This window comes from Meleagris gallopavo, chromosome 19 (genome assembly GCF_905368555.1).
Source record: "Meleagris gallopavo chromosome 19, MGAL_WU_HG_1.1, whole genome shotgun sequence".
Lineage (NCBI taxonomy): Eukaryota > Metazoa > Chordata > Aves > Galliformes > Phasianidae > Meleagris > Meleagris gallopavo.
In genome coordinates, this window is record NC_139422.1 from 3,022,226 (window position 1) to 3,039,811 (window position 17,586).

Sequence of the window (17,586 nt, forward strand, 5' to 3'; positions counted from 1 at the left end):
AGTAAAACAAGTCGCACATCCCAGCAAAGCTCTGCTCAGCCTCCTAAGCAGGCTGTCAGGTTTTTGATAATGTTCTGGCGTGCTTTTAGGAGCTGCTTTGATTCCAGGAAAGGGGGGAGGGTGAGAAAGGGGAGAGGGAAGGAAAAATAATAATAAAGGGAAAAAAAAAAAAAAAAAAAAAAGAGTATATCTATAGCTAAATCAATCCAGTCAGTGTGTTCTGACCTAGATTCAAGGAGTCTGATCGTTCCGTGCAAGAGGTTGTGTAAATGGAGAGGCCCAAAGACAGCAGTACCGAGTTGTAGATGAAAAGTGCAGTTTGTGCACGTTTGGCCAAAGCCCAATGCAGGAGGGACAGAAAAAGAGGGAGAAGGACCCATGGAAGGTGCAAAGCACAGGGAGTACACGGGGCACAGGATGACATTCCTCCCTCTCGTTTTGCAGTGGGGACTGAACCGTTTGTTCACTTATGAAATTAGAAGTGCTCTGTGTTTAGAAAGTTATTTCCTTATTAAAAAATGCTTTCCCCTTAGGCAAAGCTTCAGAGGGCCTCTGCAGCGCAGCCACGCAGCCTTCAGAAATCTCCTGAAGAAGGATCACCCTCTCTTTGCTGCTTTTTTTTTTTTTTTTTTCCTTTTCCTTGAATTTTTGGTAGTGTTTTGTGTTGCCGGTGCAGCGCACCGTCCCAGCCCTTTGCTCTCTAACACGTCAGCCACAGCCCTTCTTGGTCAGGGGAACATTGCAGGTCTTGCAGGTTGCAGTGCTGGGTTGGACTTTGAGCTGCCCATGTCAGTGAAGGAACCAGAGACTGAAAGAGAGCCCTGATCCAAAGCCAGTTGAATCAGTGGTTTTTTTTTCCACTGATTGCAGTGCTGTAATGGTAGGTATCCATCTGCTCCTGCGGTGGGATCGTTTGGGGTGACGGTGTGTGCTGTCTTCTGTACCGTGAGCTCTAAGCAGTTCCAAGATGTTGTGCTGTGCAGCCAAGAGGCAGGTGAGCATCAAGGCCCTTTGCTCTCTTTCTGCTTCGTTATTTTCCTCAGTAAGAACATAGAGAGGGACTTCTTGTATTCATCTTAACCAGGTTAGGAGCTGGGTACTCCCCTTTTACCACTCATGTTCTTTGCCAGATCTCATCTGAGCATGATCCCATGCAGCCCACACTTCCTACTACCCTTTCCCCACTGGTTGCATTTGCCTGATACAATTTCTTTTTATTTGGTTATTTTTGAAAGGAACTTTTCCTTCTTATGCACAAGCATTGACTTCACCGCTTTCATTTTCCTTAGGTAAACATGGATATTTTTGCCTGCTTTTTGGCTTCTTTCTACAAGAGATATTATTTCTCTCTCTTCAAGGAGAATTATTTTGGTTGGAGAGGATTTATAGGCAGATACAGGCTCTTCTAGGCAAGGGTGCAGACTTTAAATATGTGAGCGAAAAGAAATATATCGGCCCTTAAATGTGAACACCGTTTTTATTATGAGGGTGAGTGGATCTTTCCCATGAGTTAGGGGCAACCTAATAAACGATAATAAAACACATGCTCTTTTTTCCCCCCTCAAAATATGCATTACAGTTTGTATTTTAAAAGAGAAAAAGGAGCTTTAAATGTGAAAATCCCATCCAACTTTATAGGTAACTGTCCTTAGCCATCGTTAGCTCTTTTTGAAAATCCATTGCATCCTCCTGAAAGCGTTTATAGAGGATTTAAGAAAATTCTCTGTACTTTCCAGTTGTGTTTTTCCAGTTGTTGTTGTGTTTTCTGCCACAGCTGACCACAAGCTTTACCCAACTGCTGGAGATGGGCTGTAAAAGCAATGTGCTTTATTTTCACATTGCATCCTCAGACCAGATATGGCGACCAATTAGTTCTCTGGCACTGTCTTTGTACTTATGTGGCTGAAATGATTGCACTTGTATTATTTCCTGTTCAGCCTTGTGGAGATCATATAGGTCAGTGGGCATGGTAGAGATGGATTGATGGTTGGACTAGATGATCTTAGTGGTCCTTTCCAACTTTAATGACTCTATGATTCTGTGACAGTGAAATGAGATGAGCAGAAGCAGTCGTATCGTTCCCCCCAACGTGGTCGTTTGAGCTCCATGGAAACCTGTGCATTGGGGCTGCCTTTGGCAGTGGTTCCTCAGCAGTCAGGACTTTGACTTTGTCACCATGTAAGAAACAAGAGCAGGGGTTGCCTACGCCTGGCAAGGCATTCTCTGCCAAGTGCTGCTTCTCCTGGGCAGCATTCTCCCTTCATCTCACCTGGTCACCAAGGAACAGGAGCCCACTCCATCCTCTTTGCTTTGTCTTGTTCTCTTTTGCTGTCAGCTCCTCCAAGAAGAAATGAAATCTTCAGTAGTTTAGCAAACGCAATTGCCCTTTATAACTGTAGTTATTTTTTTTCCTTCTTATACCAAAAGAACAGGTCTCCTCATCTCTGTTTTTGTTATTTAATGCAGCTTTCTATGTACTGTGTGGGCCGCCTTTCCCCTGCCCCTTCCCCCTGCCCTGTGTTCTGTCATTAAGCACAATCTCTGTCAGCTTGGTTCTGGTGAAATTAATGAATTTCTCACAGAACTGTTAATCATAGGAGCTTTGGTCCGTGACATGTGTTATAATTCAGTGGGTTTTTAACCTTCGCCCCATTTTGGTAATTGGCAGACGGCATCATTTGGCTTTTATTAAAGTGGAACGCGATGCCATTTCTTTGTTTGTGGAGAGCTGGCGGGGCTGTGAGCACACAGGCACCCCGGCCTGCCCCAGTGTGTGGGGCCCTGAGTGCGTTATGGGTTCCATAGGGTCCCTGGGCAGCACAGCTCACAATATGGTGTGCACCAAGCCCATCCCTGGAGCCATTGCCCCATCAAGTGTGGGGACAGGCATGCCCTGCCTCTGCTCCCCCACAGCTCACCTGGGGCTGGATTGAGTGTTTTCAGTAAATCTCAATGTTGTTGTGCATTCCTGACCCCACCTGTTTGCATCCGGGGGTTCCTTGGGGTTGCTTTTGGGGTTGGACTCGGTGGCACTGCAGTGAGATTGCTGAGGGGGTCTGACTGGGGTGTCTGCACTCGTGGGCCAGATGTGATGCAAACAGGACTGCATTGCTCTTCCAATGGCATGATCAGCACAGGCTCACCAGTCCCCATCTTGCTTCAGGATTCAGGTAGATTTCTTTGAGTTTTTGTGTTCGTACAAGGAGATCAATTTGGGTTTTTTTGGAAATCCAAAGAAGATAAGCTCATTGCCACTCTTGCAGTTTGTACCTTTTTCACTTCTGAAGCTGCAGCAAAGAATGTGAAGGCAGCCTTTGCTTCTCCAAATGGCACATCTATCTTTGGATTAGAGAGAGAACTTACTCTTGTCTTCAGAGGGATCTCTCCAGAGAGAGAAGACAAACTTACTGTAACCATAAATCTTTCCAGAAACACCCTCAGAAGGCCACATGGTGTGAGATGTATGTGTGGTGCTACAGAACAAAACCTCAGGATGCTCCAGGTCTGCAGCTGAGGTTGGCCTAGGCTGAGGAACAGGGACTTTGTGAATTGGATGATGGTTGAAGTCTTCTCATACACAAGTGTGTGCTGTATTCCTTTATGCTCACCTATGCATATATGTGTGTCGAAGCTGTCGCTGAGGAAGCAGATAATTAGGGCGCTGTGTTAAGATGAGTTTTTGGAAAAGTGCTTGACCCCAGGGTTAAGGAAAAAAACATTTGGCTGCTGTAAGCTTTTTGAAGGAGGAAGTGCTGGTTTGTTTTTGTGCGAGGAAGGAAGAGTTCCACTTAATTGTTACAATTTTCTATAAACATGTTAAAATACAAATGTTTCTAGGATTGTGTCACCGAGACCCCAATTTAGCAAAGCCTCCAGCTATTTCCTTACATCCCCCTGTAGTCAAATCTATCAGTGGGACTTAACCATGCTTTTGAAGTTAAGCACATATTTAAGTGCCTTGCTGAACTGGGGCCAATATTGGCACAGAGAAATAAAGATTTAGAGGCTAATGACTGAGCTCATTTAGATTAGGGATGGGCAGAATGGATTTGAGTAAAGTAAGAACTGGCTTAGAACTTCAGCTTGCATGTGAAACTAACACAGCTCAGGGCTTTTTACATCACTGAAATGGTTTGTCTTGATCTGTGTTTTTAACATACTGCGGGCAGTGGAAACTACAAAAAATTCTTGCACTCAGCTTGGTGCAAAAATGTTGTTTTAGGAAGTTGTTCGTTCTTAGAGCAAGAAGAGGAACAGGTGAATCATGAGGTGGATCTCGTAAAATACACAACGTAGAGAATAACCCAGGCACCAATGGTTGATTCTTATTTATATTGGAATGCCGAGTGGTCTTTGGGTCACTTTCCTGGCTTTTGTCCAGTACTTTTGCGAGCAATTCCCAGATGCATCTGGGGAGTCAGGATTGACCAGGGATGACTTGGAATAGGCAGTGTTGATGAAGTCACCCAGTTTTGATTGCAAGAAAATGGGTTGAGCTGTCCCATGCTAGGAAGCAACATCAGTTATAGTAGAAGTGATTTAATGCTCGGATACTCTATATTGTTTCTTTCCAGAGTAATTCACAGTTTCTGGAACATGTGATGATTAACCACTGTTAAATGGCAGTACCCAAGCAAGAGCTTCTGTAACCCACAGTTCTGTAATACGGATTTGATGGGTTCTTTGTCTAAGTTTCCTACTTGCAGATATTCTTTTCTACTTTATTCCACATTTGCAGAACTCAATTCAAGATCGTGACTTCAAAATTCATTGGGATTTATGGCTGACAGTAGCTGATACCAAATTGGAACCAGTAGCTAGAGAACCAGAAATATTTAAATTAGAAACATTTGGTGGCAGTGGTTGTTTTTTTGCAAAAAGTGAATGGTTGTATTGTTTGTCACTGAAGTCATTCATATAGAGTTACAGACAGAGAGAGCTGCCCAGATGATCTGCTAACCAAGGCATAATCTGGAGCCTGGGGGGGGTGGCTAAAAATGTTCCCTGGCCAGTTAAAAAGACCACAAGGGGACTTGTAAACAGAAAGAAGAACATCACAATAAGTGTTTCTTAATGCCTTTGTCTGTGGCGTTTCAGTTCTGTAGGACTTTTAAGCCCAGGCTTGCTCATCTGGTGTCCTGATCTGAACTCAAGAAATTAGATTCTTTCTCTCCTTTACATTGGAGGAAATGAAAAGCAATGCCACTTTTTGTGTTGCTCCACGTTTCTCCAGATTTCTCTTTGTGCAAATTGCAGAAGTTTTCTTAGGCTCATCCTTCCTTTGGAAGCCATTCAAGCCTGAATTCAGTTCTACATCGGTGCGTTGAACATTGGTTAACATGAGACATTATATGAAATAGGTCTTCTGTTATTTTATTTCTCCAAGTTTTGTGCAAAAATGTTTTCAGATTATGCATGTTTTGCAATGGGCATGAAGGTTTGCAATATTGTGCTTCTGAGAATGGCTTGGCGGCAATGTTCATTTTTTTCCTCAATGAGTCAACTTCCTTGTCTCTGGAGTCTTGGCATGGAAGGAACTCATATGGCAGCTTCACTGTCTGAAAAATGGAGGGGAATGAAATAATGCTTAGATTTCACATGTAGGTGAACTGGGACATGTAGTGAGGATTCAGTGAGGCATCATTCATCAGTTATGCTCTCTGAGCGTCCGTGTACAGACATTCTTCTAATTAACTGGTTGTATACTCAACTGGTGACTAACCAGCTGCCCTAGGCAGCCTCACGTGCTGCAGTTCACACTCTTGGCTGATTTGTATTGGGCATTTGATTCGTATTGGGCATTGTCTATTCTCACCTTGTTTCCCTGCAGGAGGAGGCCACCTGGGCTCTAGAATGTACCAGCCAGTTGTTCTTCCCCCATCTCATGCACAGCCTTACCCATCGGTGAAAAGTGAAATCAGTGGCAGTTTAAATTTGTAGGTCAGGCAGTGAGTTGCACTGACTGGAAAACATGCATGAAGCCCTTGGTAAAGAGGGATCCTACTGAAGGCAGGGTCATCGTGCTCTGTGATGAGCACCACTTATCAGTCATACTGCTGGCAGACCGCATGCTGTGTGTTGTGTATGAGGATACTGACCTGGCCAGTGCAGAGAGAGAATTCTTCTTCCTCAGCCCCACTGATGTCAGTACTTTGTGCAGGATGAGAAAATAAGGTCTGTTTGAATGTAGGAATTGTGTATAGCCCATCACACTGCAGGGAAGGGCTGCCACTGAACAAGCAACCTTAAATGACAGGCAGCAAGAGCTTCTCATATAGCACTGGTCTGGGAGAGAGAAATGAGCTGTGGAGGTGCATGATGCTGTCATTTCACCTGGCACAGAAGTCAGCAGAGACATGTGCAAATGTGCTTTTCCATTGCTAATGTGGGCATAACAACACCAGCCCAGGTGTCTCACAGGGGTGTTATGAAAATTAATTAGATTATGTCTGCGCAATGCTTTGAACACAGCAAAACATCATGGGCATGCTAAGTCCTGTGCTTAGTGAGGTGGATGGCTTTTTGGTGGCTCTTAACCTGTTTTCTAGGAGATAGGAATATCTGGCTTGCAATCAGTTTCAAGAGATGTGTGTTGATGCATTAATTCCTTCTGTAACTTCTGTGTTTTGGGTACTTCACCCATAAAGTTGGTGAATGATGTTAAGATTTTCCCTCCTCAGAATTTAGCTGTAGTTAATTTAAATTCAGTTTAACTCTCAGTAAAGGCAAATTGCTTTATAGAAATCTTTAACCCCAGAAACTCTGTCACTAATCCAACAGAACATCTTTGCATTTTCTTTAGGATTCTCAATACTTTCATTGCCCTGGAGCTGAGGGACGGTCCCACACTCCATTTCACGCTATGCTAAAATGTTTGACTCAAGTCATCAGAAATAGTTAAAGATCTGATGTCTGCTAGACATCTCCGAGTATACAAGAATAAAACAAAATGCTCTTTTTACAAGTTACGCTGAATGTTAGAATAATTCACTGCAGGGAGAGTGGTGAGTTTCCATCTGGGGAAACATTTTATGGATGGCAGGACAGCAAGCAGAGAGATCTGAAATGACAGCATGCTGCTGAGCTTGATAAGAGCTTATCAACACAGCTACACGACCGATATTTGGTGTTCCCCGTGAAGTGGAATAAAGTGGATGTGTTGATTGCTATCGAGTTTCACAGAGATAAGAGAAACCCTTCCTCACACGTACACACATGCACACTTATCACTGGCAGTATCAGGCACTCCTGAATTCAGCAGAGCCTGTAGCTTGGAAGGGGCACAAGCACTGCTCTTGAAGGGGATTGCTCACATGGGGAGTACAGATGCATGTTGGTACAGCACAGGAAGGCCGTGGTGCTGTTGTTTGTGTTGTTTCTCTCTGAGAGTGTTACAGAACAGAAAGCCGTTCTGCAGACTTGGCAGCCTCTTCCCTTTTGCCACAAGACCCATCATTTGCTCTCGTCATCACCATTCCCACTGCCCCAGTCCTTCAGAAGATGCAGCTAAAGGGTGTGCTGGTTGGTCAGGAGCACTTTGCTGAGTGGGTCCGGCGTGCAGTCATGTCCCCGCAGCCTGGCACACAAGCTTGCTTTTTTTCGAATGAACTAAAGGAACTGAATGCAGATTCCACTTCTTGTCTCCCCACAGCTGTGTCCATTACTCCTGCGAAGCCACAGACTGCCAGAAGCTGGAGATCGACAACGCGTTGCTGGACTGCAGCGGGGGTGGGTGGTACAACGGAGCCCAGTGCAACGTGAGCTGCAGGACGGGCTACATTCTGCAAGTCCAGAGAGATGACGATCTCAGCAAGAGCCAGGTTTGTGCTGCTGGTTTTGTGTGACCCACAAAAGACGGATGAGCAAATGGGTGTGGAGAAGTTGAGAAATAACCCAAAATCTCAGCTCTGCTTTGGGACAGGACCTTATCCAAATAGTTTTTCTCCAAGTAGGAGCCATCTGACTGCATGAAGAGGTTCTGACAGTGAGCAAATCTCAGATGTTGCCCAATTTTAGAGATTTTGGGGAGTTGAAACTAGATGATCATTATGGTCCTTTTCAACCCAGTGATTCTATGATTTTTCAACCCAAAATGTTTAATTGTGTGCATAGGCTTTCTCTGATCTCACTGGCTTTACTCAACCAAATGGAGTTTCTTGGGTTGTTCTTTTGGGGAAGTGGGGTGTTTGTTTCTTACCAGTTTCTAAGTAAAATTTCTCCTTTTGTTCCTAGTGTTGGGGCTAACAATGTCTTAACTCTTTTGCAGCATCTCAGTGCACCTGCTTCCCAGCACACTGAAATGCATATCAGGGGACAGGAAGCATGTAAACCTTTTTGCTTCCAATCAAAGCATAGAAAACTCACCCCAGTGGTTTGGGTTTCATTTGCTGTTCTCTTGTAGTAATCCAATCTCACAAATGCAGCATGACCCAATGCAGAGCGCGGGGCATTCAGAAGAACTGCCAGTCTCCTTAAGCACTGGGAAAATGCACAAATGCATTATTTGGGGAGGTGGGCAAAATGTACATATGGTATATGGGCGTGTGCTTGAAGCAGTGGTCTTGTCATGATGGGGTGGTGGTGGCCTCCATTGGCACCTTCCAGCCTGTTGTGGGACAGCACACACATCTGGGGCTGGGGGCAGGCAGCTGCTCTCGGCAACCTGTCTGTATTTGTGAACTATCGTGTTCTTCACGAGCTCCCAGAGAGGGGAGACAGAGAGGAGGGGAATGAGTCAGCCCTTTCAACTCAATTACAAAACAAATACAGGACCCCGCGAGCTGGGCCTCTTCCATCCTAATTGGCATCAGCACCAGAACCCCAGCTCCAGCTGAGCAGTTTTACAGAACAGAAAACAAGTTCTCAAACGAGCCTGAATGGCTGAACCAGGAAATAGTTGGAAATGATCTGTACATTGAGCACGCAGGAATCCAAAACCAAATAAAACAGCCTAAACGTGTTTCACCAATGCTGTGTTATTTAAATGCAAAAAGTACCTTTTGGGAAGGCTCAGCCAACTGTATTTGGTTTTGCTCTGAGAAGTTTGGTTTCGGAGCCTTGATCAGATTCATATGACAGGAGTGGAGGCTTTTAGCACCCTTAGCTAATGTGATTCTCTGCCTGTTACAACATCCTTCCTCTCACTCTGCTCTACTATTGCACTTTTTGTCTTTTTACCACTGATACAATCTGAGAGCCCTATGGATTTGTTTGCTCTGTGCTGTGCAGGGATGGAGCGAAGCATCTTAAAGATGTCCCTGCTCAGCAGAGCACTATCAGCACATGCTTTGCAAGTGCATATGCTTCAGAGATCTGTCGAATAGGAACAGACAGTTTCTTTCCCCATCATCTTGTTTTATTTCTTTCTGTAAGGTGTTTCAAGCCAGAATTTGTGGAACGTGCATGCAAGAAATGAACTATCAGAGCAACTCCAGAATCTGTGGTTTGGACTCCTTGTATTGTGTTGTATTGAATTGCATGGTGCTCCTGCCACAAATCTTTCCCAGCTTCAGTTCTTCTTCTGATCACAAGCAGTTGGAGATGAGATGGAATACGTGGCTTGTTATCTCTGCTCATGGGACTTCAAGCTTTTCCATAAAGCTGGTGGTTCTTTCACTGTTGTAATTCAGTTGGGTGTGTGTCCTGCTTAGACTGATTGGTGGGACAAGAGCTGTGTTTTTTTCCTGCTTAACTGACAGTGTGGAGGGCTGCACAAGGAGGAGGAAGGAAAGGAGTTTTATACATGCTGATACTTCATTCTTGAGTGGGAAGGAGACAAAGGAGAGGTGCAGTGCCTCAAAGAGCAGTCCAAACATTGGTGGCCCATGACTGCAGCATGCTGATGATGACTGACACACAAGTGAGGACACTCTGGTTTAGCATCTGAACCACATCCATCTTCTGTAATTCACTGAAAGGCAGGAAAAAAAAAAAAAAAAAAAAAAAAAAGATGAACAGAGAATTAAAAGCAAAGTTTTCAAAAGCACCTTGGAGATGGAAGGGCACAAGTCACATTTCAAATCAATCTTTTACTTCTAAAGGTTTTTTGAAAATCATCCTAACAGTTCCTGCACTTTCTGGCCTCTGTGTCTTCTTGAAGCCACCATTTTAAAAAAGCTTGGGGAAAAAAACTTCATTCATCTTTGCTCTCTGAGAAGTTCCTGTTCCCAAACCCTGTAAAACTCCATAAAATCACCAAACCTTAAAAACATCAGCCCCATGCACAGCAGAAACCATTTGGTGCTGTTAAAACGAAACAAAACAAAACCTGAGCTGTTTTCTTTCTCTGAGGCTCTCTCTCATCTTCATTTAGGGATTTCAACAACAACAACAAAACGGGCTGGCATACTGATGGAGGCAAAGCCATCACGTATCTTTTTCACAAAGAAGATCCTGGGATGTTTTCATTTTCCCCCAATGTCCTCCCACCCCCCTGACAACTCCATCGCTCTTTCTTCTTCTCTCTCCCACTTCCCCCTTTGTCTTTCACTGCCTTCCTCCCCCTTGTCCTTCACTGAAAGCCCCGCTCATTCAGTTCCTTGTTGTCATCTCTCCTTGAAGCTACCACCACTGCTGCTCTGGTCAAGAGGTGTTATTTAAAACCCAGCAGCTCCCTAATGTTGTGCAAAGGCATCATCAATCATGCCAGGAAAAGAAAGCAAGGCTCATGTGGGTTCAATTAGAGGCACAGTAGTGGGCAGAAGTGGAAGAATACTTAGAGGGGAGGACACAGCTGTTCATTTTTAAGGAGAGGAAACTTCACACGTGAAGCATCGCTTGAAGAAGGAGCCAGCTGGGATCTCGGGCAGCAGGAAGGAGACATGAATTCTCCCAAGCTCTTAAAAGTCCCAAGAAACAAATCTTCCTGACACTAGATTTGTTTAAATTTGCATCCTCTCCACTGCATTTCAATCTGCATTTTTTTCTTCTTCTTCTTTTCTCCTTCTCTCCTGCCCTCCCTCCTTGCCTAAACCTCTTTTGGAAGGCAGGACGTGAAGGGAAGCGGTTGCTGCGATGCCAGTCAAAGCAGCACAAAGTGCCCAAAGTGACAGCTAATAAACCAGATGAGAAAACCGAGTGCTTTGCGTGGGCTGCTGTGTGCAGGGTGACCTTGTCAGAGCAGACAGGCGAAACAGGCACATGCCTGCTAAGGCGTCAGGTGGGAGATCTGCAAAGGCAGGAGCAGATGCTGCCACAAAGACCCGACGCCGGATCCCAGGGCAGCAGTGCTTGGGCTGTGCTGTATGCAAATACCCCAAGGTGTTTCCTTCTGAGGTCCTGCAGCCAGGTGCTGCCGTGATCCCACCCTCCAGTGGCACGTTTGGGAAGGAGAAGCTGTAAGCCACTGGGTGCCATCTGCAATGCTTTTTGCAGTAGCGTTGTCCTCTGCGCTTAAAATCAAAGCCATCATCGTTGCTGCATGGTGGGAGGCTGGCTCTGTTATGTCCTGCTACATGCACGCACTCCTATCACTTGAAGTTATGCTGCTTAGTGATAGACCTGCTCTAAAATGTTTCATTATTACATCTGACCATCAGCTTCCATCATATAAGTGTGGAATTTCCACACTTTTCATTGGAAAAAGATGAGAAATACAGGTCCTGCCCACATGGGCTCTGCTTCTCTGCGTGGGAATGGCCATACCAGTGTGCCAGGAGGAGGAAAAGGCATATTGGTCTGCAGGAGGTGACTCTTCCAGACTGGTTAGTAGTTTTGTTGGGAAAGTACCATGGAGAAAATGGCAGAGTTGAAAACGTGAAGACTGATCTTTTGTCACATCGAGTTCTAGAAGGCAGAAATAAAGCACAGTGAGGTGTAGCTGTAGCAGGAGATCACTTCAAGGTAGGGTGGCCCCAGGGATGCTGCATTTCCAAAAGGCTGTCATGTTCTGCAGCCTTCAGCTAACAAAGACCATGCCTTCAGAAGTGCTAGCTTGGACAAAACATTCTTGCCCATTTTTTGTAAGGTGTGACTGTTGTGCATAGATATTGCATCTGTTTCCATTTTTGTATTATATTCTGTAATTTGAACTCTTTATTTGGTGTTCTGTAGAGCAGCATCTGATATGCAGTTCTGTCATTGGAGAAACTCCCTTGTGCCCCACACTGTGTTTCAAACAGCAGGTATCAGCTAGAAGGAGCGATGTTTTATTCTCAAACTAGATCACACCAAGACTAAGCAAGGAATTCTTGGAGTGGAAGCTCCATCATTGATAGAGTTTCCCTGTGCTCAGTGTAGAGCTAGCATCCAGCAGAATACAGTCCCAGCCCCTTTTCCTTTATGTTTGGACAGCCCCTTGGGTTTGTGCTTTAACCTCCTGCTGTGCACCTTGAGGTGCCCTGCAGGCACAGTGCTGGAGCACAACTCGATAACAGCATCTGCTAAGGGGGATGCAGGCTTTGCTGTGTCCTGGAGCCGCCCAGCCTGGAACACAAGTGTGGTGCTGCTGCTATGCACGTGCAATATGAAGACATGGGAATATGCTGTCATCTCTTCTCCTGTGGCCATCAGAATTACACAGCAACCTCCTGAAAACACAGACATCTTCAAGTCATCATCTAGCTACAGAATATATATATATATAACAGTGCAAACAATCCACTGGACAATAAAGAATTAAGAGTCACTGGGGAGCAAAATGACTGGAATGAGAACACAGAGTGTCATTTCACCTGAGCATTCCATGAATCCCCAGATGTGCTACTCTAAATGTGTAGAAAAGGCATTTTTTTTCTATCAGCAGTGCTCCCTGTTTAAATAAACTGCATGGTCTAGAAAAGGGGTTTTGTGCCCACTTGGGAAGTGTCCAGTTTCTCAGCTCTGGGACTGCTTTTTCCATTCTGAATGCAACCATATATCAAAGAGAGACAGGTCTGAACTTCTGCTGAAACCATTAGGGTGTTTTTGCAAAAAGGGAATCCAGGTCTCTTTGATGTGTGCTAGAAAAATTTCCCTTCCTTTTATAAAGCCAGATCAATGGCTGGCGGTGCAAATCTCATGCGAGCGTACCAGCCTGAATAAAATATTCCCCAGGGACAAAGGAGTGCTGCTGTACAGCTTGGTCAGATTCCTCGCTGGTATCTTCCCCTTCCACAGTATCTTGTGTTTGTGTTTCTCACATTTCTCTTTCTCCTGTCCCTCTCTTTATTCTGGTATGGGGGGAAGAGTCGTGCTTTCAAAATCATCGCATCTAATCTGTGACCATTTTCCCTTCTTGGTTAGAAGGCAGATGTGTTGTTTATTCTGTTCTCAGGATTTCAGTCTGCTGCGTTGTTGGGTTATTCCTCAAATCCGTAGAAGTGTAGCTTTGATGTAGCTATTGATATTACGGTGGCCTTAGGGAAGTCAGAGCACAGAAACTAACTCTATTCAACATCTCTTGTTGAGAGTTTCTGCCAAGTAAACATATGGGCAGGATGCTCTTGGGTCTGTCCGTTGCAGAATCCTACAGGAACAGTCGGTCTGTCAAGTGTGCATGGCCCTGATGCCCCAAGGCACTCTAGTGACTTTGTTTTACTTTACTTGCGAGACACAAAATCAATGGTTGTTATCAGGCTTTAAACAGCTTTGGTCTCTCCTTTGCTGGCTGTGGTGGCTGTAGTTGTGTCTCTTCTTCCAGACGGAGTCCAGCATCACCATGACCTGCACGGATGGGAAGTGGAGCAAGCAGGTGACCTGTGAGCCCGTGGACTGTGGTGTCCCAGACCAATACCACGTCTACCCAGCCACGTTCAACTGCAGCGAGGGGACCACCTTTGGCAAGAAATGTTCCTTCACGTGCCGACCTCCTGCTCTTCTAAAAGGTAACAGGGGCTATCGAGCTGGGAATGGCTGCACAGCTAGCACAGACTGATGCCAGTAATATATGTTACTTTCGCTGCTTTTTTAGAATTCTTTATGATATTTTAAGTATGAAGAATTATGAGAGTCTAGGGAAGGTTTATTTATATTAGAAGCTAAGTTCCTTTGCATCTCCCTGTTACCTTCCTTTGACCTTTGCTTGATCGTGGCTGGCCGGGCAGGAATGACGCTAAATATTACTTCCATACAACCAAAACACAGAAAAGTCATGGGGATCAATCAAACTGAACTCTCATCTTTTCCCATGTCTTTGCTTTTTTTCTGTGCCTGTCTCCCTCCTATGCCTCCTCCACGTGCTTGGAAAGGAGGGAGAAGACTGAAAAGTTCCACATCCCAGTGGCACAGTCCCCCATCATTGTTGTTCTTGGTCCACCCATCACTTCTCTCTTTTTGCTCACTCGTCTTGCTCTAATTCTGACTTTCTCTTTTCTTCATGTTTGAGAATCTCTGCAAGTTCTCATTCTTAAAAATAACTCTGCTACATCCTCTCTTTTTCTCTCCCATCTTTCCTGCTGCTTTGCTGGTAGCATCCCCATCCTGCTCAGCACCATCCACGCTTTCGTTCACTGTCAGCTCACCTTTCTGATCTGGTCCTAAGGAAACAAGAAAATTTATCACTGTTAATTTGAAAGAACATTAAAGCCAAATAAACATGTCACCTTGCACTGAAGTAATCTTAACTGCTGTTTTTGACTCAGGTACAATTGCTGTATAAGCTCTTTTTGTACACTTGGTGTCACCTCCTCTGCTAGGATTCACTGCACATTCCAGAAGAGGCATGTGAAGTATTCCACGTTTCAGTGAAAGGATATGTTTGTTGATTTCTTTATACATAACCAAATTACTCAATTCTTTTAACTCAGATTTGGGAAGGTAACCACAAGAAGCCAACCCACAGTGAAAGCTAAGGCTCAAGGGGGAGATTTTTATCAAAAATTCCCTTTTTCCATTCACATTCTCAGAGGATCATTTTCACCAAGGAGGTTTTTTTTTAACTGAAAATCCTTGGAGTTCTTTTGAGGGAGAGCACGAAAACAATGTTCATGGATCATAGAATCGTACAGTGGTTTGGGTTGGAAGGGACCTTAAAGATCATCTCATTCCAACCCCCCTGCCATGGGCACAGAAACCTTCCACTAAATGAACTGATGTTAATGATCTTGGAGGAATGTAAAATTACCCCAAGAATCCAAGTGGCTGAGCATCAGAGAGTAGAAGTCATGACCAGAAGGAGCTGGTGACTCTGGCAGGGGTAGCTGCAGGATCCATAACCCACCATGGGTCAGGGAGTACAGCTGTGGGTTTTAGCATCACTTCACTTTTGTCCAGACACTCTGTGAGTTGTAAGTTAATGACACCACTTGGTGTACAGCCATCGGTGATGACTAATAGATATTGCCACTAAACTTCTGGAGAATGGCGTTCAAATGACTCATGCCTAATTCAATCACTGACGTCATGACAGCACCGTCGGTAATGTCACAGCTTATCACATTGCAGTGGTAGTATGATATCACCATGACTGGTCTGCAGAGCTGCTGCATGAGTCAGAGGAGCATGCTCGTGCTCCAGAAAAGAGCTTTCTTCTGTTCAAAATACCTCTGCAATCATCCGCAGCTGGGGAGGGGAGAGAAAAAGCCAGGGCTGATTTAATGAAACTTCTCTTATCTTTGTAGAAAGGGCAGGAGGGCTCCTCCACATAACTTCCTGAGCCCTCCAGAGCCTTTTGTTTTCTTCTTTGAATTCCAGCATCATGCCCAGGCTCTCTTCCTTTCCTCTCAAGGAGGAGGCACTGCTCTGGGGTTTGCAGTTTGTCAGTATTATTTTGGATAACACCAAAGTTGGCTGACTGCTGAAAACACTCCTTGTGGGTTGAGAAGAGTTCCTGCAGCAATGCTCAAGGATTTCAATAGAGTTTTAGGGATTTTTGAAGGGTTAGTGGCTCATAGCTGCGTTTTGTTTCTTAGGAAAAGCTTATTCCTTTTTAACATGGAGTATAAAATAACAAAGAATGTGAAGTGCTCTAAGACAAAGCTACTCTTAGCTTAACCTTCTGAAGTCAAGTAGGTCACAGCAGAGGCAAGGGAACCTATCATACCTTTTACCTGTGAGGTCCTAGCCAGAAAAGCTTCCTAAGGAAAACAAATCTCTAATGAGTATTATGAATCATATTTATCACAGTAGTCCCCGAGGACTGAGAGAACTCAGCTGAGAATGGCTCCTCAACGTGTTGGAGTAGTGACTGTGATGCTAACAAACAGATGCTGCTCCAAAAGGCTCAAAATTGAATCAAAAAGAACTGATTCAGTGTATGGGTAGAAGGCAGAAGAAGAATGAAGAATGTAATGGCACTGAACACTGCCTTAAGGTGGGTGGCTCCGTGGCTTTGGAGAAGAGGGAGCTGATGTACAAAGCAGGCTTTCTTTCAGAGAGCAAAATAAGGAAGAGAAATACAAAGCCAGTGAGGTTTCACCTACCCTATTGCATTTCCTGCAATAAGCACTGTCTGCCTGATGTCTCCTGAAAACAAGAGTCCTTAATGATTTAAAACCATCATGTAGAAAGAAAAGATGCATAGGACAGTTGAATGTGCTGAGCCAACTGAGGTGGCTGTTGATATATATTATGGGTTTAATGACATTTGGGAAATAAAAACACTCCTGCTGATCGTTGTTAACTTTGCTTTTTGTCCTTCTCAGGGAACAACAGCAACTTGACCTGCATGGAGGATGGGCTGTGGTCCTTTCCAGAGGCTCTGTGTGAACTGATGTGTCGAGCACCCTCCATCGTCCCTAATGCAGATCTTCAGACGACACGTTGCCTGGAAGATAAGCACAAAGTGGGCTCGTTTTGCAAGTACAAATGCAAACCAGGTTACCATGTTCCTGGATCCTCCAGAAAAGCAAGAAAGTACGTAAAATAGTACTGCCACACAGTCAGCATGATTCAGAAAGCCACAGGTCAAAAAGATTTCGGGAAGAAAAGATGAGTAATTTATAGCAGGATGCTGTAGGGAACACCACTGAATACTTCCTACATGAAGATAGTTGTGCACTTTCAAGGGGGCATTTGGCACCTTGCTCTGTAAATCTTTGCCAGTGCTCAAAAGCAGACCTTACCTTAGAGGTATTCTTTGATATGCAGACTGGAGAGTCCCCTTTGAAACCGTATGGGAAAGAGTTGCACTGTCGTGTCCTTCTGACTTGGCACAAACCCACTTCAAACCCACCACAGCCCACAAGGCCGGGAAGCAGTTTTTTGGGAGATGTGTTCAAGGCCAAAAGAGGACTTCAGGCTGTGTGTTGGCTTTGCAAATAATCATTATTTTCACTCAGAGACCTCATGATGCAGATTCACAATTTGTTTTCCAGGTGTTAAAAGCTCAAGCACTCTCATCCCCTGCACCTGCTAGCAGAACTCAGAAGCTCTAAAGGCTCTTAGCTGACTCAGCTGCTCACTAAATAGTCTTGTGTTTTTTTTTCTGCATGGGAAGGCGGGCCTTTAAGATCCAGTGCACTCAGGATGGCACGTGGCTGCCGGGTGCTTGTGTGCCTGTTACGTGTGACCCTCCACCTTCCAAGTTCCATGGGCTCTACCAGTGCTCCAATGGCTTCCAGTTCAACAGCGAGTGCAGGATCAAGTGTGAAGATGATGACAGTCAGTCGGTGAGTCGTTCTTATCCTCATCATCTCCGGCCATAAAAGTGAGTTTTTATCTTATGGTCCT

At 44.7% G+C, this 17,586-nt stretch overlaps 1 protein-coding gene across 4 annotated transcripts in view; it reads left to right on the plus strand.

The window, feature by feature from the left end:
• The window catches only part of PAPPA (pappalysin 1), a 359,398-nt gene that overhangs the window by 309,312 nt on the left and 32,500 nt on the right, over positions 1-17,586 (plus strand). For all 4 annotated transcript variants that reach the window (XR_014887326.1, XM_085239622.1, XM_085239623.1 and 1 more), the window contains 4 exons: positions 7,652-7,820; positions 13,619-13,802; positions 16,560-16,770; positions 17,354-17,525. Coding sequence is in view for 3 of the 4 variants with exons in the window: in XM_085239622.1 (XP_085095748.1) it covers positions 7,652-7,820; positions 13,619-13,802; positions 16,560-16,770; positions 17,354-17,525 (736 nt within the window). In the remaining variant the exon portion in view is untranslated. The remainder of the gene's footprint in view (positions 1-7,651; positions 7,821-13,618; positions 13,803-16,559; positions 16,771-17,353; positions 17,526-17,586) is intronic.